Below are 21,937 nucleotides of genomic sequence, written 5' to 3'. Positions count from 1 at the left end.
CTGTTCCTCTGAGCTTCCTATGCCTATGAGCTTCCTGTGCCTATGAGCTTCCTGTTCCTCTGAGCTTCCTGGGATGACGAAATTGGAGAAAAAGAGCCAATTGAAGAAACAATGCTCCAACTCTTAAGTCAGCTCAAACAGGGAAGGAATAAACTGTTTTGATTTATTTCAAAATCTTGTCCTAGTTCTCAGATTATTTTTGCTTTTAGGATGAATTCTCGGCAATTATTTATCATTATTACCGAATCCCCGTTCATTGGAATTCAGAAGATTGAGGGGGGATCTTATAGAAACATATAAAATTATGAAGGGAATAGATAAGATAGAAGTAGAGAGGATGTTTCCACTGGCAGGTGAAGCTAGGACAAGAGGGCATAGCCTCAAGATTAGAGGGAGCAGATTTAGGCCTGAACTGAGAAGGAATTTCTTCACCCAGAGGGTTGTTAATCTATGGAATTCCTTGCCCAGTGAAGTAGTTGACGCTACTTCAGTAAACGTTTTTAAAAAAAAGGTTGATTTTTTTTGAACAATAAAGGAATTAAGGGATACAGTGAGAACGCGGGTAAGTGGATCTGAGTCCACGAAAAGATCAGCCATGATCTTATTGAATGGCGGAGCAGGCTCGAAGGGCCAGACGGCCTACTCCTGCTCTTAGTTCTTATGTTCTTATGTTCTTATGTTCATTCCTCACTCTCATCTGAGGCTGTAACTCCCAAAAGCCTGCCAAATTTTAAAATGGCGCAAGAATAAAATCAAAATACTGCTGGTGCTGGAAATCTGAAACAAGCACAGGGAACACTGGAGGAACTCATCAGGTCGGATTTGATTTGATTTGATTTATTATTGTCACGTACCTAGGTGTAGTGAAAAGTTTTGTTCTGTGTATAGTGCAGGCACATCATACTGTACAAAATGCATTAGGGTAATAGAGCAGAGCGAGGAATGCAATGTTACGGCTGCAGAGAAAGTGCACAGAGAGTGAGATCAACATTAAATTTAAAACTTGAGAGGTCTATTCAGAGGTATAATAACAGTGGGGAAGAAGCTGTTCATGAATCTGTTCATACGTGTATGCAAATTTTTGTATCTTCAGCATGACAGAAGAGGGTGCAGGAGAATTATACCTGGAGTGGGAGGGATCTTTGATGATGTTGGTTTCTTTCCTGAGGCAACAGGAAGAATGGATGGAGTCAATGGATGGAAGTCTGGTTTGTGTAAGGGACAGGGCTGTGTTCACAACTCTCTGTAATTTTTTACAGTCTTAGAAAAAGCAGTTGCCATACCAAGCTGTGATGCATTCGGATAGGATGCTTTCTATGGTGCGCCTATAAAAATTGGGAAGGATCCTTGAGGACATGGCAGCATCTGTGGAGAGAGAAACACGTATAGTTCTGAAGAAGACTCATATCAGACTGGAAATGTTAGCTCTGTCTCTCTCCACAGATGCTGCCAGACCTGCTGAGTTTCTCCAGCATTTTCTGACTTTGCTAAAGTGCCACAAGTTTTGAAAACTCAGCAAATGTAGGAACAGAATTTAGTTAAAATTTTACTGATCCAGAAATAACAAACAGGATACAATTTCAAACAAGTATACTGAGTGATATGCATACAAAAGGCTGTCTGCACATTGCTGATTGCAATTCCAACCATTCAACACTGGTTTATGTTCAGAATTAAGGCAAGACATTAACCGCGCCGTAACTCTTAAATGTTCATATGTATTTTACAGGAGGCAATGAAACATCGAGAGATTTTGTAACATTAAAAAAGTTATGCTGTTAGAATAATGATAATATTCCCTAAATCCTAACCATCCAAAAATCCCTACAGTGTGGAAGCAGGCCATTTGGCCCATTGAGTCTACACCAACCCTCTGAAGAGCATCCCATCCAGATCCTCCCCCTACCCTATCCCTGTAACCCTGCATTTCCCATGGCTAATCCACTTAGCCTGCACACTGTGGGTAATTTAACATGGCCAATCCACCCTAACCTGCACATCTTTAGACTGTGGGAGGAAACCCACACAGACACAGGGAGAATGTGCAAACTCCACGCAGACAGTCGCCCGAGGGTGGAATTGAACCTCGTTCCCTGGCGTTGTGAGGCAGTAGTGCTAACCACTGAGCCACCGCGCCACCCCGTGAGCATGAATTATTTCTGTTGGAACAATTAATTCTCTTGAAAGTTACATGAAGCCGTAAACACCAGAAAAGTTTTGGGTTGAAGTTGGACTTTGCTGAATGGACCGATCTTTGCTGGGTTGCTTAAATTGCTAAGATTGTCCTTCCCTCAGCACCCCTGCTGCAGAGACCATCAATCCAGTCTTGGCAACATCTCACTCTGCCTAGTCCTGCCTGCTCCCAACCAGCCTCCCATCCTGCACCCTCTGATTCAACAAAATCTTTGCTGGTTCATGCAAAGCCCTACCCACCTGTCAAAGATCTTGACTTCCAAGGAGCTGCACTTGGGAGGAGTTTGCCACCCATGGTTCAAAATGGTGACCACTTGTCCATCAAGCTGCTTTGAGTCCAAACACTCCAACAACGAGGCAGAGGGGTGAAGGAAAGGAGGCAAATCCTGCTCTCTGGCTCCCTCTGCCTCCCAGGATGTCCTAACGCATGTGCCCTAAGATCTGCAGGTAGACATTTGGCCTTTTCAGTCACGTGATCCAGTCATGCCACCTTCAGCAGATATCAACCTCAATTTAAAGAATAGCCAGCGCTTTACACATCAAAGCAATCTCCTGCATTAAAGAATTACTCCTCTTCCCTGAAATTACGATAATTATCTTCAATCTGTGTCCTTTGATTACTGAATAAAAACTGAAAGAACTGCGGATGCTGGAAATCAGAACTGCTCTGAGAAAGGATCACTGGAGCTGAAACGTTAACTCTGATTTCTCTCCACAGATGCTGCAAGACCTGCTGAGCTTTTCCAGCAATTTCTGTTTTTGCTCCTTTGATTACTGACTGTCCCGCCATAATATAAACAGTTTCTCCTCATTCACTGTCTACAAAGCCGCCATAATTTCCCCTGCTTTGATTATATCTCTTCCTACCTTTCTCTGCTCCAAGGAGAACAGTCCCAGATTCTCCAGTGTCCTGGTTCAATTGTAGTCCCTCATTCCTGGCTGTGTTCTGAGAGCCCTCCTTCTTACCTTCTCTGAAACAGTAACATTTTTCCTTCTGTGAGCTGCCCATATTTAAATCTAGCTCAAGTCTAACCAGTGATGTATAAAAGTTAGACACTTCCAATTTGCTTTTGTTTTCTCTGCTTCTGTTCTTAGAAGAGCCAAGTTTCTTGAAATCTTTTAACAGCATGATCACCTTGAGTTTTCAGTGATTTGTGTCCATGCACAGCCATGTCTCTCTCTTCCTGTTAACATTAGACCAATTCGTTTACAATACTGCTCCTCAATTCTCCTTAGGACATTGAGCGGTGACCTTACAGAAGTTTATAAAATCATGAGGTGCATAAATTGGTTTAATGGTAGGTGTCTTTTCCCTAGGATGGGGGATTTCAAGACTAGGGGGCATATTTTTAAGGTGAGAGGAGAGAGATTTAAAAAAGACATGAAGGGCAACTTTTTCACACACAGGGTGGTTCTCGTGTGGAATGAACTTCCAGAGGAAGTGGTGCATGTGGGTACAGCTACAATGTTTAAAAGACATTTGGATAAGTACATTAATAGTAAAGGTTTGGAGGGATATGGGCCAGGAGCAGGGAGGTGGGCTAACTTAGTTTGGGATTATGTTCAGCATGGACCAGTTAGACCGAAGGGTCTGTTTCCATGCTGTATAATTCTACGACTGAGATGAGGAGAAATTTCTTCATCCAGATCGTGGTGAGCCTGTAGAATTCTCTGACACTGACTCTTGTGCTTAGAAGTTGGTGCCTCAGGCCCTCATGAGGTTCTGCCTACAACCAGAAAGCAGCAGGATGTTGATTTAATGAAGTCTCTTCTCACTGACTATGTTGCCAGCCTGATGATGGAGGTCATCGTCCTGGTGCTAGTCCTTGTAGCTGCCAGTGAGGCAGGAGGACGTCTAATGATCTGGCTCACTGTGCCTCGTTCCATTGTGAACGAGGTGTAACTGATATCTCTCTCACTCTGACTCCCCCAGTGCCAGCACAAACTGGGAGAGGTCTCCAGTGTAGAATGTCCTGCCTGAGGGAGTGTTGGCAGCATGTGTAGGATGGAATTTTACTATTCCATCGAGAAAGAGAGGTCATTTCATCTCTTTCTCTTGTTTTCTTTTTCTCTCGCTGTCTTTCTTCATTTCTTCCCTAAAAATCAGCCCTGCCATTACCCCTGGCTGCACGGAGGGGAGATTTGAAAGCATCAGGAAAGCCAGCTGTTCTGCAAGACATAGAAAGGTCACTTGGTGAAGTGGGAAATAAGATGCTAGTTAATTACTGGTTGGAGCAGCAGTAATTAAACAGAGACCTTCATCACATGCATCAGGAACTCATCGATTGAGAAATGCGCTGAAATAGCACAGTGAGGTACGCCGTGCTAAAGCAGGCACCGATCCTCCGCTTTCCCAAATTATTTATTAATTCATTAATTATTAATGAATTTTTAAATTTATTAATGAATTTATTGATGAATTTATTAATTTATTAATTTATTTATTAATTCATAGCATGCAAACATCATCTATTATCCATCCCTAATTGCTAAGATTGCAGTTGAAAGTTAACCACATTGCTTTCCATTCATTTGTGGGATGTGGGTGTTACTGACTGGGCCAGCATTTATTGCCCATCCTAGTTGCCCCTTTAGAAGGTGTGGATGTGTTGCCTTCTTGAACCGCTGCAGGGAGGGAATTCCAGGATTTTGACCCAGTGACACTGAAGGAATAATATAATTCCAAGCTCCAGGATGGTGAGTGGTTGGGAGGGGAACTTTCAGGGGCTGGCATTCCCGTGTATCTGCTGCCCTTATCCTTCTAGATGGAAGTGGTTATGAGTTCGGAAGGTGTTGTATAAGGATCTTTAGTGAGTTCCATTGCTGTGGGTCTGGAATCACACAAAGGCAAAACTGCCTTCCCTAGTGAACTGGATGGGTTTTTTTTTACCCCAACAATCATTCTGCATGTCAGAATCCTTTACTAAATTCAAATTCCACCAGTTACCATGGCAAGATTTGAACCCAGGCCCCCAGAACATTACGTGGGATTATGGTTTAATAGTCTGTAGAAGATACCACTAGGCCACTTTGTTCCTTGCCATAAAGCAAATTAAATTTCCTATAAACCATTTATTCATTCTTTATCTGCCTAACCATTGCCTTTTATACCTTTTACTGTACTTTCCCAATCTACTACAGCCAACGCAACCCTCATATCTTCATATTATCCTTTGTTTAGATTTAAAACTCAGGTTTGGATTGAAATACATAACTTTCAAACTTGATGAGGAGAAAGAGAGAGAGAGAGCAATGAGTGAGGGGAACGGGACTGGTCTAGTGGCAGTATCAGAGCAGAAATCGTCAAGTTCTTACTGTCCTAGGTTCTGAAGAAGGGTCACTGCACCCGAAATGTTAATTCTGTTCCTCTCTGTCCACAGAGTTTCTCCAGTGTTTGCTGTTTTTGTTCTTAGTTTTGTGATGTCATTTTGAGTGTTTGACTGGGGCCTGATTTTGCAGCAGTCGTACGGGCCAGTGAGTGTGACCTTTCTGCATTGTGTTTAATCTCCCCGCGTACCTAATGTGGTTCTCCGCTGAACATAGGTTTGGAAAGCTGAATTTTCCCCAACTCACCAAGAAGCATCTTGTGACAAAGCTGGTACCTTCCAGCTTTGATCTTTCCTGAAGCTCACAGGAATGTGAGGCACATCCACAGAAACAATATCAGGCACAGATACTTAACACACAATTAGAAATAAAATCCCCTTCTTATACTGTGTCCTGAGTGGGCACAGTCCAGACCTTCAGGGGAGCTTTCAGCCTGAAAACAATTAGGCACTAGAGCTTTGCCAAGTATTCTTGTGATACAGACCACTGCCTTTCAAATTTCGTCATTGTTCATGTGACAAATGTCCAGGGAAGCCACACACATCCTTTGCAATATCGACTTGAGAGCCATTCCAGGAATTGAGCACAATTTCTGAATTGACTTTCCACTGCAGAATTGAGAATAGATGATAAAAACAGGGGAGTATGTACTGAGTGCATGTGGACCTGTAATTTTGAGTGTATGGGCGTGTTATTGTATATATGTGACTACTTACGTACATGTGAGAGTCAGTGTGAGCGTGTGTGAACATGAATGTGTTTTTGTGTCTGTATAAATCCATGTTTGAGTCAATGTGAGTGCATGTGAGCATGAAGGTGTGCATTCGTGTGTGCGAGTGTAAGGTTGAGAGTGTATGTGAGCATGAGAATGTGTTTTTGTGTGTGTGTATCTGTGTGAGTGTGCATGTGAGTTTGAGCCAGTGTGAGCGTGAGCCAGTGTGTGCAGGTGAGTACGCACATGTGAGTTTGTGCATGTGTGAACATCAGAATGTGTATGTTTTTATGTGAGTGTGCATATGAACATGAATAAGTGTGAATACGTGCGTGCATCTGAACATAGAACATAGAACAGTACAGCACAGTACAGGCCCTTTGGCCCACGATGTTGTGCCAACCTATTATCCTAGTCTAAGATCAAACATTTTACCATAATCCACAAGCCTATCCAAGAATCACTTAAATGTCTGTAATGTATCTGACTCCACTACCACCGCTACCACACTCCCACCACCCTCTGACATCTCCCCTATACCTTCCTCCAATCACCTTAAAATTATGCACCCTCGTAATAGTCATTTCCGCCCTGGGAAAAATTCTCTGGCTATCTACTCTATTTAAGCGTCTCATCATCTTGTACACCTCTATCAGGTCACCTCTCATCCTTCTTTGCTCCAAAGAGAAAAACTCTAGCTCCCTCAACCTTTCCTCATAAGACCTGCCCTCCAGTCCAGGCAGCATCCTGGTAAATCTCCTCTGCACCCTCTCTAAAGCTTCCACATCCTTCCTATAGTAAGGTGACCAGAACTGAATACAATATTCTAAGTGTGGTCTAACCTGGGTTTGATAGAGCTGCAGCATAACCTCACGACTTTAATGCTGCCAATGAAAGCCAACACACCATATGCCTTCTTAACAACCCTATCAACTTGGGTGGCAACATGTGTCAGTGTGTGTGTGTTTTTGTGCACATGTGCGTGAATGCATGTGAGTGTGCCAGTGTGTGTTAGTGTGTGCATGTGTGAGCATGACTGTGTTTTTGTGTGTGTCCATGTGAGCATGAGAGTGTGTGGTTGTGTGTTTTGTGTGTGAGGGTATATGTAAGTGTGAGAGTGTGTCTGAGTGCGTGAATATGAATGTATCTGTTCTGGTGATTGAAACATATGTTAAAAATTCCAATGAGAATAAAGTGCCCTGGCCAACATTCCTGTGACATGCCAGTCTAGAAAAACCAGGCAAAGCTAATCAAGAAGTCTCAATATATAGCCCAAATGTAAACAATTGGAACACATGGCAGAGTTTGAATGTGCTCTTAAATATGGCCTTTGTTTTCAAACCTTTCATGGAATGGGGGTATCACTGGCAAGACCAGCATTTATTGCCCATCCCTAATTACCCTTGAACTGAGTGGCTTTCTTGGTCAGCCATTTAGGAATCAAACCTATTGCTATGGAATTGGTAGGTCAGACTGGGATTCCTTTCCCTGAACCCAATAGTCTTTACATCTATTGATGATCATACAGGGACTTGCCTTCTGTTCCTGATTTATTGAATTTAAATTTCACTAGCCACCAGTTCTGTTTACCTAGCTCTCTGGATTACTAACTCAGTGATATTACCACTCTACCACAATTGCCCCCGCTCTTTATATGGTGGATGCAAGTTGCTAAGGTCTGAACAGGATGTGTGGTAGTTCAATAGTTCTGTTACCAGACCAGTGATCCTCCTTGTCTTTCATGTGTACAATGTAGCAACGCATTCCCACTCGGTCTTTATTGAAGTGAACTTAAGGTGTCTCCCTACAGTGTGTCTGCCTCGTGGTAGCTGTCACATGACTATAGGAGACGAGGAAGGGCATTTATGCATGATTGCATTCCAATCCATATATCCCACCCTTTTACACAAAGAAAAATGAATTGTGTGCAATTATTTTATTTACTCATCCACAGATGTGGGTGTCACTGGCTAGGCCAGTATTTATTGCCCATCCCCAATCGCCCAGTGGGCAATTATCATGCATATTTTGTGGCTTTTTCATGCATTAGCAGCTTGTTATTCCAGTCAGTCTCTGCATGTGCACTGCACATGTAGTCCTGAATCATGCTGGTCTCCTAATGGTACGAGCATGCAGTTGTTATGGCTGTTCAGCTGAGTGATGGTGTTGTTCCGGGGAGTGCCATTCTGGCGTCATTCGTTGTTGCCATGACAATTATTGTTGTTCCATTTCTGCTGTCAGGTTGCTGCAGACTTCCTGGTTGGACGGTTGATGTGTGTTCCATGCAGATGACGAATCCCCCACTTGCTGATCAGTCGAGGAACAGCTTCTACATATGTACAGCACAGTACAGACCCTTCGGCCCACGATGTTGTGCTGACTTATTATCCTACTCTAAGATCAAAACTAACCTGTATACCCTTCATTTTACTATCATCATATGTATGTATGTGCCTATCATAGTATGTATGTATGTGCCTATGTCTGCAAAACTATACTCTCTTCCACCATATTCCACCAAGGGAGGGGGTCAGTTAGCTTGGATGACTGGTTTGAAAGGTGGAATAACACTGACAGTGTGGGTTCAATTCCCACATCGGCTGAGGTCACGATAAAGGACTCTCCTTCTCAATCTCTCCGCTCACCTGACGCATGCTGACCCTCACGTTAAACCACCACCAGTCATCTCTCTCTTTAATGAGAGAGTGATCCTGTGGGACTATGACAATCTCATCTTTATACAATCAAAGTGACATCTGCTCCTCACAGGTCCCAAGTTGACACTTGGACTGGCTCTTGTTGAATGTTTTTGTACCCTGACTGGTTTTCCAAAGCTCAACTCTCGCAATGGCTTAGTGGTCTTAGTGAAATGAAGCAGAAATTGCTGGAAAAACTCAGCAGGACCACAGAGAGAGAAACAGCATTAACATTTCAAGTCCAGTAACCCTTCTTCAGAATTTCTGAGAGGGGACGGGGCTGCGTAATTACTGTTGTCTGATGCTTCGCTCCTCATTAAGTATGTGAGCAAACTCAAAGGAAGAGTGATGATCAGAGAAGCAGCTTTTTGTGAATGCTCACAAAAGAACCAAAGACTGTTATTGAATAAATTCTCGGAGCTTTCTGAGAAAACCCTCTTTCTTAATGTCACAGTGCAAAACAAATCTTTATTCTTCCGCATTAGTAATCCAACAAAGGAAACCGTGCAATTCTTTCTCATTCTGAATCACGCTGATTTATTCATTACTTCGATATTTATGCAACGCCATTAAGATGGAGGACAGCAAAGTGGCCGCAGATATCCATGAGGGTGAATGAAAGGCCAAGTCTTGGATGACAGATTTTGAAGAGAAGCAAAATCGATTCACACCGATAGGCACAGTGAACACCAACAGGATAGGCTCACACTGAGTGAATAGGATATGGTTTCTTCAGGCAGTCAGCCTAGTTTGGGAAAAAGTTAATTTGTGTTGGAGTTGTTTCTTTCACTTGCGAGTATTTTAATAAAACTAAGTTTGAACCGTAGTCTATTCTTTGTCTCAAAGAGTAAGAACACCTGAGTAAGTGTGGCTTATGAGTAATAAACTGGTCAAAGTGTCTGCATAGAAATTTCACAAACAACTGGTCCATCTGCAGAAGCACTTTCTAAAACAGACACTATGAAGAGCACATTTCATCTCCTGGCCCTCTCTCACTTACCTCCATTTTTTGTCCCAGTTGCTTTGCTACGATTACCCCTACGGATATGTATTCACCTCTTCTTTGAATGAAAACAGGCAATAAGAACAGGAACAGGCCAATCAGCCCATCAAGCATGCTGCACCATTCAAACAAACCCTGGTTGATTATCTCCCTCGAAACAGTTTGTTGTACTGATGGTGGTTTTGTGAAAAAGTTTGGGAGGAATAGTGGGCACAATTCCCTTGATCGTCTAAGGAGTAATCCTATGGGGTATTTAATGCCTACTAGATAAAACAGGCCAGCCTTGGTTTGACAGCTCACCGGAAAACAAACACTATGAGACATAGGAACAGCAGTGGGTCATTTGGCCCATCGCCATTCAATGAGATCATGGCTGATCTGATAATCCTTGACACCAGTTCCCTGCCTTTTCTCAATAATCATTGATTCGCTTCCTGATTGAAAATCTGTATCCAATTCATGAATATACCTAATGACCCAGCCGGAAATGTACTCTGTGGTAAAGAACTCCACAGAGACATGTGTACAAAGCTATGGGCCAAGTGCTGGAAAGTGGGATTAGAGCAGCTCGGTGGTTGTTTTGACCAGTGCAGATACGATGGGCTGAAGGGCCTTTTTCTGTGCTGTAGGTCTGTGTGACTCTACACCATTTATCCCCACTTGATGTCAGCCATATCCAGGAATCTAATGGTGTCTCTCTTGAACCTGTTTAATGGTCCAGCTTCCACAGGCCTCTGCAGTAGGGAATTCCAAAGCTCACTGCTCTCTGAGTGAAGAAATTCCGCCTTTTCTCAGTTTCAAATGGTCCACCACTTTTCTGAGACTGTATTCCCCGGTTCTTGACTCACCTAACAAGGGAGATATCCTAACCACATTCACTCTGTCACATCCTTCTGTAAGAATTCTGCCAGCTTCAGTAAGGTCAGGTCTCATTTTTCAACCCTCTGGTGAATGCAGGCTGCGTTTATTAGGTTCGATTCACTAGGCAATCCTGTCATCACGGGAATTAGTCTGATCAATCTGTTTCACACCCTCTTTAGCAACTTAATCATTCCTTAGGTAAGAAGACCAAAACAGTACACTATGCTCTAGGTCTGGTCTCACCAAGGCGCTATACATTTGCAGGAAGACTATTCAATTCTTCAGTTAGTGTTCTGCCTGCCCTTTCAACACTGAAATCTCTCAATCGAAAATTGCAACTGGTTTCCTTTAACTGAAACTGTGCCACGTTATCCCTCCTTGGGCTCGTTGCATCTTAAGATTATAAAATGCATTTCCAGTTGGTCTGCTCTGTGAGGCTGTTTTAAGTCATTTAATCACCCAATATCACCAAAGCTCAAACAGAAAGGGGTAACACAGTGTGGAGCTGGATGAACACAGCAGGCCAGGCAGCATCAGAGGAGCAGGAAAGCTGACGTTTCAGGTCTGGGCCCTTCTTCAGAACCAGAAAGGGCTTCTCTTACAACTCTCCCACTATGGCTCAGTTGGCAGCACTGTCACCTTTGTGTGTGATGGTTGTGAGTTCAAGCCCGAGGTATGTGTCTAAATTACCCAAGACAGGTTGGCTCAAACAGCAACGATTTGTACAACAACAACAGTTAGGACAGTATTCACTGGAGTTTAGGAGAATGAGCTGGGATTATCTAAGTTGTGAGTTCAAGGTACTGCAGGAATTTCCTAGCACTGGAGTTCTCTTGATCCATCTTAAAGCATACCTTTTGGGTCACCTGTTCAAACCACCTTAGTATCGCAGGCTGTCGAATTTTATTTGATAGTTCTCCTTGTCTTAAATAGGCTTTGTCTGTTCAAATAACATCAGGATAGACCTAAAGTGCTCCTTCAAGCAAAATTAATAGACACAAGGATCTTGCAACAGGTATCTCTCTCTATCCAATGCTTCCCTGGTTCCAGTCCTCTAGCGTACTATTGATGTCATGGTTACAGTTTAGCTCAGAGGCTCATCTGCATATTCCTTAAAACCTATCTCTGCGCTCCTGTGAAACGTTCTGGAACATGAAAGATGTTACATAGAAATATAAAAATAGCAGGGGCAGGCTATTTGGCTTTTTGAGCCTGCTCCACCCATTCAATGTGACCATGCCTGATCATCCAACTCAGTATTGTGTTCTTATTTTCTCCTGTGCCCTTTGATTCCTTTAGCCCTAAAAACTATCTCTAACCTCTTCTTGGAAACATTAAATATTTTAGCCTCAACTGCAGTCAATGGCAGAGAATTCCACAGGCTCACCACTCTCTGAGTAAAGATATTTCTCCTCATCTCAGTCCTAAATGGCCTACCCTGAATCCTTAGACTGTGACCCCTGGTTCTAGACTCCTTCCTGCACTTCCCCTCCCTAATTCTGTTAGAATTTTAGAAGTTTCTCTTAGATAATCCCAGCTCATTCTCCTAAACTCCAGTGAATACTGTCCTATCCATTTTTGTTGCACAAATTGTTGCTGTTTGAGCCAACCTCTCTTGGGTAACTTACACACACACCTGATACACTGAACTCAAAGCCACACCACTGTTACCGAAGTGAGATGACTGGAAGTTTTAATTCGTCAGTAAAAGTATAAGCGGTAATGAATTGTTGCAATTAAATGGCACAAATTGATTCACTTGCCTGTTAAACATCTCTCTCAGTTTCCTTTTCCATCAGCTTGAAAGCTGTCCATTGCTATCACTATAACTCTCTTCAAATTGCAATGAGTTCTCATGTCATGAGCATTTCACTCCCTTCACAGACAAATCTGCAATGGGACTGATGGGTTAAGGGGACAAAGCTGGAACTCCAAAGTAGTGTTGGCATTCTGAGCTACTGGGCTTCATCCAAATTCGGGTTAATATTGTAGATTAGCAGTAAAGTGAACACCAGGAAATTAGCAATTATTCCTTCATCAATTGCACAGTGTATTGACTGATGTGGAGGATACAATTTGTATTTACCATGCCAACGGCACCTCCTGATGCATTTGACATAGTGACAAAGGCACACATTGGCCTTCTTTTTATTCAGTAAATGTTGAGCATTTCCTTCGTTCATTGCTAAATATTGTCTTCTCAGCAGGTTGACTTTCAAATATCTTCCCTTCTGTTTCCAAATAAATAGTCAGACTTTGCTTTAAATATCATTTCGCTGTTTAACAAATGATGCTTGAATACAAAGTGAAAAGCAGGAGTTCTGTTCTAATGGGCTGGACACTGTGTTTCCCTTCTTGAGCAAGTTTGGTAGCATTTCATCAGTTTAGCGAGTGGGGACCCTGATTAAGACCCTGGTGAGAAGATCCATGGAGACAGCTATCCTGCCCAACCAACAACTGAAACCCTTGATTGGGAAGTTAAAGCCCACTTAGGGGTTCATGCTGTCTATGCTGGTATTAACCCAGTGGGGGTGGTGGCATGTACCAGCACACAACGAGGATGCAGGCAAACCTATGAGGGGTTTCCTGCTGTTTCTCAAGGGTTGGGAATGGGGTTATCATCTTTGAAGGCACCCAGTGCCTAATGAAGGAATAAGGAAAGGCACCACCTCACTGCCAAGCCCCCTCCCCATCTCCCAGTGAACTTGTCCCTGCCCTTACTCACCTGTGGTCTGGGATTCAGCGACCATAACAAGACTGGTGTGGGTGCCATACTGGTATGGACAGTCGTAGCTCCCTGGTGCTGCTGCTGCTCAATCAAGCTGCCAGCCTCTGACTGTGCGAGGCAGGTTTTTCACACAAAGGGTGGTGAGTGCCTGGAATGCGCTGCCAGAGGAGGTGGTGGAAGCAGACACAACGGCAGCATTCAAGAAACACCTGGACAAATACATGAATAGGAAGGGAATTGAGGGATACGGATCCTGCAAGTGAAGACAGTTTTAGTATGGAAGGGCAAAATGTGTCAGCGCAGGCATGGAGGGCCGAAGGGCCCTGTTCCTGTGCTGTATTGTTCTTTGTTCTGGCTGGAAGCTCTCTGCAGATGTGATTGTCTTCTTTTGCGATTTGTTCATGGGTATGAGTGTCACTGGCTAGACCAGCATTTACTGCCTACCTCTAATTGCTGAGGCAGCGGTTAAGAGATCTTGAGGGTCACTTGCAGGCCAGTCTGGGTAAGGATGGGCAGTTTTCCTTCCCTAAAGTGAACCAGGTGGGTTTTTAGGACAAGGAGAGTTTACATGGTAACTGTTCAAACACAAGTTTCACTATCCGCCCCTGCAAAGCCATGTCCTCAGGACATTAGCCTCAGGCTCAGCATTACTAGCCTAGTGACATTACTATTACTTCGTTACCTTCTTATCCTCTGTGGAAGGCTTGCCATTGGTCTGTTAAGTGCCTGTTCAGGAAATGATTCGGCAAGCCTTCCCTAAAAGAGATGGTGTGTTTCAATTTCCTCCTACATTAAGTACAGCCCAGGATTTTAGTTACCCTGTCTATTCACAAGGGAGTAAAGTGAAACATCACGCAGGATGAATCTATCCAGCATACACCTTTCACAAAACCTCACAACAGTGAACAGACTTGGCAGAAATGATTATCTGACCCTTCCTTCTATTAGAGTCTAAGACAGTGACAGCTGATGCTTTATCCAAAGCCAAGTGTGAGTTCGGTAAACCCTTTCAGTGAAGGAGCTTCACAATCAGTGACCCTAGTTGAATAAATAGGCTGTTACTGCAAATTAATTTCACGATTCTCCCGTTGTCTGCCAGGACAATTGTTACAACAGATTGTAGATTTAAAAAAAAAGAACTTGCATTTATGCAGCTCCTTTTACAGCTCATCTAATGGCCCAAAGTGCTTTATAGCCAACCTTTTGATTATTCACTGCTGTAAAACAGAAAATGCAGCAGCCAATTTCTGCACAGCAAGCTCCCAGAAACAGCAATGAGGTAGTAAATCATTAACCCGTTTCATGTGATTTTGACTAAAGGATAAATATTAGCCAGGACACTTGATTGATCAGCTGGATTCGATTCACTGAGCTCTGTCGACAGGACACTCAGTGTCCTCTTGGTGCAAAGATTGGTCGTGCACAGGGCCTTTGCTGGCTAAGCCTTCGCTGAGGGAATGGTTGCCAGGTGTCCCCTCTTATGCTTCCCTTCTGAGCCCTTCTGGAATGTTCTCTGACTTCAGCCAATGGGATTACAAGGCAGAGGTCACAGCGCCCAATGACATTAGATCGAGTCATCCTAGGTTCACCCATCCCCTTTCTAAGCTATGAGGAGATGGAGGTGAAAGTAGTTGCAAATATGCCCTCAGGATCTGTGTGGGCATGACTGATAAGATGTTTAACATTAATGGTCATTGAGAAGGAAGTGAAGACAGCTAGAAAGGTGGTTTCTATCTTAAAGGTAATGTGACACATGCTGAACTAAAATGATAGTTCAAGCATGTGTGACTTTAAAAATTAAATCTGTAAGGGACCGTGGGCTTTAAAGGCTGGGTCAGTGTTTCTTACTGAACTTTAATTGCACTTGAGAAGACAGTAGTGAACCACCTTCTTGCAGACAACAGAATGGCTTTAAGACTATTGTGGACAGCTGTAGTGTCCCTATCTCTGAGCCGTGAGGCCTGGGGTCAAGTCCCACCTGCTCCAGAGGTGTGTCATAACATCTCTGTAACAGGTTGATTTGAAAGTACATACAACTGAGTGGCATCTCATTCAAAGGGAGTTGGTGTTGGTGACTGGTCCGGCATTTATTTCTCATTCCTAATTGTACTTGCTGGGTCTATTTCAGAGGGTTCTTAGAGTCAATGGTGTGGATGTGGAGTCACATTTTTTAATATCAAAAGTATACTTTATTCATATATTGTATATGTAAATATAACAAGTACAAAACAGGTCCATATAGACTTTGCAGAAAACACAATGGAAGTTTGACATACCTCGTTAGAGCTTCAATCCAGTTGCAACAAAAAGGCACTTCGTAAAAAATGAAAGGAAACTATTTACATTCTCATTAAGACTATCTCATATCTTGAACCATATCAGACCTTTGTTATACTTTAGCACAACAATCTCAGACAGTGGTCTTTCCCCACTGCGTCTTGGCAGTAGCTGACCCAAGCTTTAGTGCGTCCCTCAGCACGTAGTCCTGGTCCTTGGAATGTGCCAATCTGCAACACTTGGTCAAGTTTAACTCCTTGCTGTGGAAGACCAACAAGTTTCAGACAGGCCAAAGGGCATCTTTCACAGAGTCAATGGTCCTCTAGGTGCAGTCAATGTTTGTCTCAGTATGTGTCCCAGGGAACAGCCCGTAGAGCACAGAGTCCTGTATCACAGATCTGCTCAGGATGAACCTCAACAAAAACCACTGCATCTCTCTCTAGGCTTTCTTTGTAAAAGGCACATTCCAGAAGGAGATGTGTGACAGTTTCTACACCCCTGCAGTCGCTTTGAGGCACAAAGAAACCAGGCATATCTGAAGGATCTCACAGGTAGTGCACTCCTTACCACCAGCCAAGCAATATCTTGGTGCTTGTTGGAAAGTTCTGGTGCTAAAGCATTCTGCCAAATGACTTTGTCAGTCTGCTCAGGGGACAGGATCTACCCTCTCCCTTTCCCTTTCCCTTTCCCTTTCCTTTTCCCACAAGTGTGCAGTCACCTGTAGGCCAGCACAGGTAAGGGATGGCAAATTCCCTTCCCCTAACGGATATTAGTGGATTTGATGGGTTCTTACAAGAATCCAGTTGTTTTAAGGCCACCATGACTGGCGACAGTTTCTCAGTACAGAGTTATTTAATCAACTTAATTCAATTTACAATAGCTGCCACGATGGGATTTATACTCATGTTGGTGGACCATTAAATCAGACTTTTAAATTACCAGCAATATACCCACTGTGCAAGCTACAGTCTGTGTGAATGATTTGCTAATGAGATGGTGATATAAAGCAGGCTGTAATAGTGGCATCTGCACTCAAAGGAAGGAGGCTGTTGTGATGAATATTCCTGGTATCACATTGTTATTTGGGGACATAGGTTGCAAAGTGGAGGATAAATGGACGTGCTTTCACTCTGATGTTTTTATAAAAAGTCAGAAAATTATTTTGAACTGTGACTTCATTTAAAAGTCTTCTTTTCATTTCCAAATGAAAAGCGAGCCACTTTGGAAGTTAATTGCTCAGGTTTTTGCAGTCTTCAGTTTTGCAACCCAAAAAGGGACAAAGAGAAGGCAACCAGAGAGATATTCATTCAGGCAGAAACAGGTTGATTCAGAGAGAAGAGCTCTTTTAACTGCAGCCTGCTGTTAATGACATTTCAAGCATATCAGGGGAAGGGGAAGAAAGCCAGAAACAGGAGGCCATGGAGATATCGAAGAGAAAGATCTTCTCAAAAGGCTGATGAAGGCATCAGGTTAAAGAACCCTTGTCAATAATTAAGTGAACTGAGTTAGCAGTTTGTTTAAGGGTCTCATCAACTGAAGAAAATAGCATCAAATGACTACAAAAATGTACTGAAAAGTTACTGATTGCAGCTGAACAAGGAGTTTTAGCATGGAGACCAGGAAAACCTTCATTTGAGGTTTGGGTGTCTGTACGGTTGATGTGAAGGTAAAACAATTGAATCCTTCTGATTTTTACAGTGATTTTTTGTTTCAAAACAATTATTGTATAATGTACCATTGCTTTTCTTTCTCTTTTGTGCAATAAACTTTTATGTTCTTTTGTTAAAAGTCCATTGGCAACTTCCAGTGACTCATCCCTCACACCCCGTCCACGCAATAAGAACCAAAAAAGAATCCCCCTCGTCCTCACATACCACCCCACCAACCTCCGGATCCAATGCATCATCCTCCGACACATCCGCCATCTGCAATCTGACCGCACCACCAAAGACATCTTTCCCTCCCCACCCTTATCTGCTTTCCAGAGGGACCACTCTCTCCGTGACTCCCTTGTCCGCTCCACACTCCCCTCCAGCCCCACCACACCCGGCACTTTTCCCTGCAACCGCAGGAAGTGCTACACCTGCCCCCATCCCAGGCCCCAAGAAGACTTTCCACATCAAGCAGATGTTCACCTGCACATCTGCCAATGTGGTATACTGCATCCGCTGTACCCGTTGTGGCCTCCTCTACATCGGGGAAACCAAGCGGAGGCTCGGGGACCGCTTTGCAGAACACCTACGCTCGGTTCGCAATAAACAACTGCACCTCCCAGTCGTGAACCATTTCAACTCCCTCTCCCATTCCTCAGACGACATGTCCATCCTGGGCCTCCTGCAGTGCCACAACGATGCCATCCAAAGGTTGCAGGAACAGCAACTCATATTCCGCTTGGGAACCCTGCAGCCCAATGGTATCAATGTGGATTTCACAAGCTTCAAAATCTCCCCTCCCCCTACCGCATCCCAAAACCAGCCCAGCCCGTCCCCGCCTCCCTAACCTGTCCTTCCTCCCTCCTCTCCCCTCCTCCCACCTCAAGCCGCACCCCCATTTCCGACCTACTAACCTCATCCCACCCCCTTGACCTGTCCGTCCTCCCTGGACTGACCTATCTCCTCCCTACCTCCCCACCTACACTCACCTTTACTGGCTCCATCCCCACCTCTTTGACCTGTCTGTCTCCTCTCCACCTATCTTCTCCTCTATCCATCTTCTATCCACCTCCCCCTCTCTCCCTATTTATTTCAGAACCCCCTTCCCCTCCCCCATTTCTGATGAAGGGTCTAGGCCCGAAACGTCAGCCTTTTTGCTCCTATGGTGCTGCTTGGCCTGCTGTGTTCATCCAGCTCTGCACCTTGTTGTCTGAGGAGAGATTAGATCGGTTATTCACTGAAATTTAGAAGCCTGAACTGGGAGTGGATGAGGCAGAGCAAATGCAGAAAGAATGCTCTCAGTGACCAGGGAATCTAGAACCAGGGGTCACACTCCAAGGATATGGGCCATTTAGGACTGAGATGAGGAGACATTTCTTCACCCAGGGAGTGGTGAGCCTGTGGAAATGGCTACCACAGAAGCAGTTGAGGCCAAACATTGCACGATTTCAAGTAGGACTTGGATGTAGCCCATAGGGTTTAAGGGTATGGGGCAAGAGCAGGTACAGGCTTTTGAATTGGATAACCAGCCCTAATCATATTGACTGGCAGGCTGGAAGGATTTGCAGATTGATACTCAGCCTGACTGGCTGTATTCGAAACAGACCTTGCTTGACCATTGAGCCAAGCAGGACTTGAACACAAAGTCTCTGGCTCACAGGCTGGGACACAACTGCTGTACCATGAGGGTGAGCTCCAGAGACACAGAGTTTGTGCTGTCTGTGGGTAAAAGTAGTTGGGCTTTGATATCGTGGGAAATGACATCAAACAATCATCAATCTCACTCGCCAAACTATGAGTGACCTTCTCCATAGAACCATAAGAAATATGAACAGTAGTAGGCCATTTGGCCCCTCAAGCCTGCTCTGCCATTCAATAGGATCATGGCTGATCTGAGATTCCTTACATCCACTTTCCTGCCCTTTCCCTGTAACCCTTGATTCTGCAACTGATCAAGAATCTATCTATCACAGCCTTAAATACCCAAAGGACTCTACCCCCACAGCTCTCTGTGGCAAGGAGTTCCAAAGACTCACAACTCTTTGAGGGAAGAAATTCATCCTCATCTCAGTCTTAAATTGGGGCCCCTTTATTTTGAGACTATGCCCTCTGGTCCTAGACTCTCCCATGAGAGTCTCAGCATTTTCCCTGTCAAATCCTTAAGAATTCTATGTGTTTCAATGAGATCACCTCTCATTCTTCTAAACTCCAGTGAGTAGAGTCCCAACCTCTTTAACCTTTGCTCATAAGACAGTCCCTCCATACCAGGGATCATCCTAGTGAATCTTCTCTGAAATACTTCCAATAAAATGGCATTTCTTTCCTAAATAGGGGACCAAAATTACTCACAGTACTCCAGATGTGGTCTCACTAGTATCTTGTACAGTTGCAGTAAGACTTTCCTACTCTTTTACTCTAATCCCCTTGAAATGAGGGCCAACATTCCATTAGCCTTCCTGATTCCCTGCTGCCCCTGCGGGCCTGCTTTCTGTCTTTCATGTACAAGTTCTCCCCAAGTCCCTTTGTGTTGCAGCTTTCTCCATTTAAATAATACTTCCTGCTTTAGAAACAGCAGTTCTCTTCTGAAAGATGAGAGGGACAGGGTGGTTTATTGAGGGCTTACCTGGGCAGGCTCAGGTGCACTGACGAACAGGAGGATGCCATCTACCCTTGGATTAACATTGAATAAGATGGTGGCTGAGCTTGCAGTGGTCTCAATCCCACCTTCCTGTCTGCACTCCCTTCTCATAAGAACACAAGAACTAACGGTCTGTCTATGGAAAACCTAATTGAATGACCCAGCCACCACTACCTTCTGGGAAAGAGAACTCCACTCTCTAACCACCCTCTGAGGGAGACATTGGAAGGGAGTCAAAAACAGAAATAACTGGGAAAACTCAGCAGCTGTTTTTTTCTTTCTGATTTCCAGCATCCACAGTTCCTTGTTAAGTGGAAGGGAGACGTTCTCCTCTTGAGGGTGTCTCCTAATTCTGGTTCTCCCCAACATGGGGAATGGGTGTTGAGCTCCTCGGGACCCGGTCAGGGATTTCTGTCCTTCAATGGGCAGAATCAAGTGTATGTGTATGTGTGTGTGTGTTGGGGGTGGTGGTATCATCAAAGAGATTCCCAGGTTAATGCGGGCTAGGTGCTGGTAGCTCATTGAGGCAGAACTTGAGGAAGCAGTAGCAGCAATGGGCCAGAGTGGGGTCTCTGGGAGAGGAACTAAAAAGATGCCAAAAACAACAAATGCTGGAGATCACAGGCAACACCAATGGAGAGGGAGAGCAAGCTAATGTTTCGAGTCTAGATGACTCTTCATCAGTAAAGATGGTTTAACAAAGTGGAAGCATCCAGTTCTTCATTTTCAACACGTTTTCGTTTTAATTTTAAAAAAAACACTTTAACTTGCAGCAGGATGCGAAAGAAGCCAAACTTCTTGTAGTTGAGGGACTACAGTCCCTTTCATTTCATTTTAAGTTTTCACCTTGAAATCTTTTCCTGGAGAAGCGGTGAGTCACATTCCACGCAGCAAGAGAAAGGAACAAGTCTCTGTAGTTGCAGTCTTGCCGTGGGCTCGCTCAGTCAGCTCTACGATCATCAGTTTGCAAAGGAGCATGAGAAATGCAAAAAGCGCGGCTAGCCTCTCCAGGACGCTGTAAGTCTCCTCCAGAGCTCAGTTTGCTGCAGGACTTTCTGAGATCTCCTGGCCATTCCAGTTGGTTGCAGATTGAGCAGCTGCAGTCCCAGGGCTCTCCATCTCCAGGCTGACCTTCCATGTGGTGTCCGGAGGGTGTTTAGGGTTAGGACTGGTTGGTACGATGGGGGACGCCTGTACTGAACCCTGGCTGGGGCTGAGAAACCTGAGCTGTAGCTTCTGGGACTATGACACCGCCCTCTCGGACAGCCAGGATTTCACGGCGGACCGGGGTTTCGAGGTGGCTCGGACCGTGGTGGGGGCAGCTCTGGTCGGCATCATGCTGGTGTGTGGGCTCGGTAACTTGCTGTTTATTGTGAGCCTGGCTCGCTGTAGGCAGCGCCGCAGTCTGACCAGCCTCCTGCTCGCTAACCTGGCCGTCTCTGACCTGCTGGTGGCTGTACTCTGCTGCCCCTTCGAGATGGATTACTACGTGATCAAGCAGCTGTCCTGGGAGCACGGCCACACTCTGTGCGCCTCGGTCAACTACCTCCGCACCGCCTCCCTGTCTGTGTCCACCAACGCCCTGCTGGCCATCGCCATCGACCGGTAAGTGAGGGGCTTCGGTTAACTCGGGACATACTCACAGGCACACACACACACACACACACACAGGGACACACACACACACACACAGGGACACACACACAGGGACACACAGACAGATACAGGTACACACACACACACACACAGGGACACACACACAGGGACACACAGAGAGATACAGGTACACACACACACAGGGACACACACACACAGACACACAGGGACACACAGACAGATACAGGCACACA

General features: G+C 44.5%; 1 protein-coding gene across 1 annotated transcript in view; it reads left to right on the top strand.

Moving 5' to 3' along the window:
* Positions 1-21,247: 21,247 nt before the first annotated feature.
* The window catches only part of LOC109916379 (prokineticin receptor 1), a 5,169-nt gene continuing 4,479 nt past the window's right edge, over positions 21,248-21,937 (top strand). The window contains exon 1 of the mRNA XM_020516089.2: positions 21,248-21,692. Coding sequence (XP_020371678.2) covers positions 21,268-21,692 — 425 coding nt within the window. The 5' untranslated portion in view covers positions 21,248-21,267. The remainder of the gene's footprint in view (positions 21,693-21,937) is intronic.

The sequence above is a fragment of the Rhincodon typus genome, chromosome 9 (genome assembly GCF_021869965.1).
Source record: "Rhincodon typus isolate 14 chromosome 9, sRhiTyp1.1, whole genome shotgun sequence".
NCBI lineage: Eukaryota > Metazoa > Chordata > Chondrichthyes > Orectolobiformes > Rhincodontidae > Rhincodon > Rhincodon typus.
The sequence above is the reverse complement of the archived record's forward strand: the minus strand, read 5'-3'. Positions and strand labels throughout refer to the sequence as shown.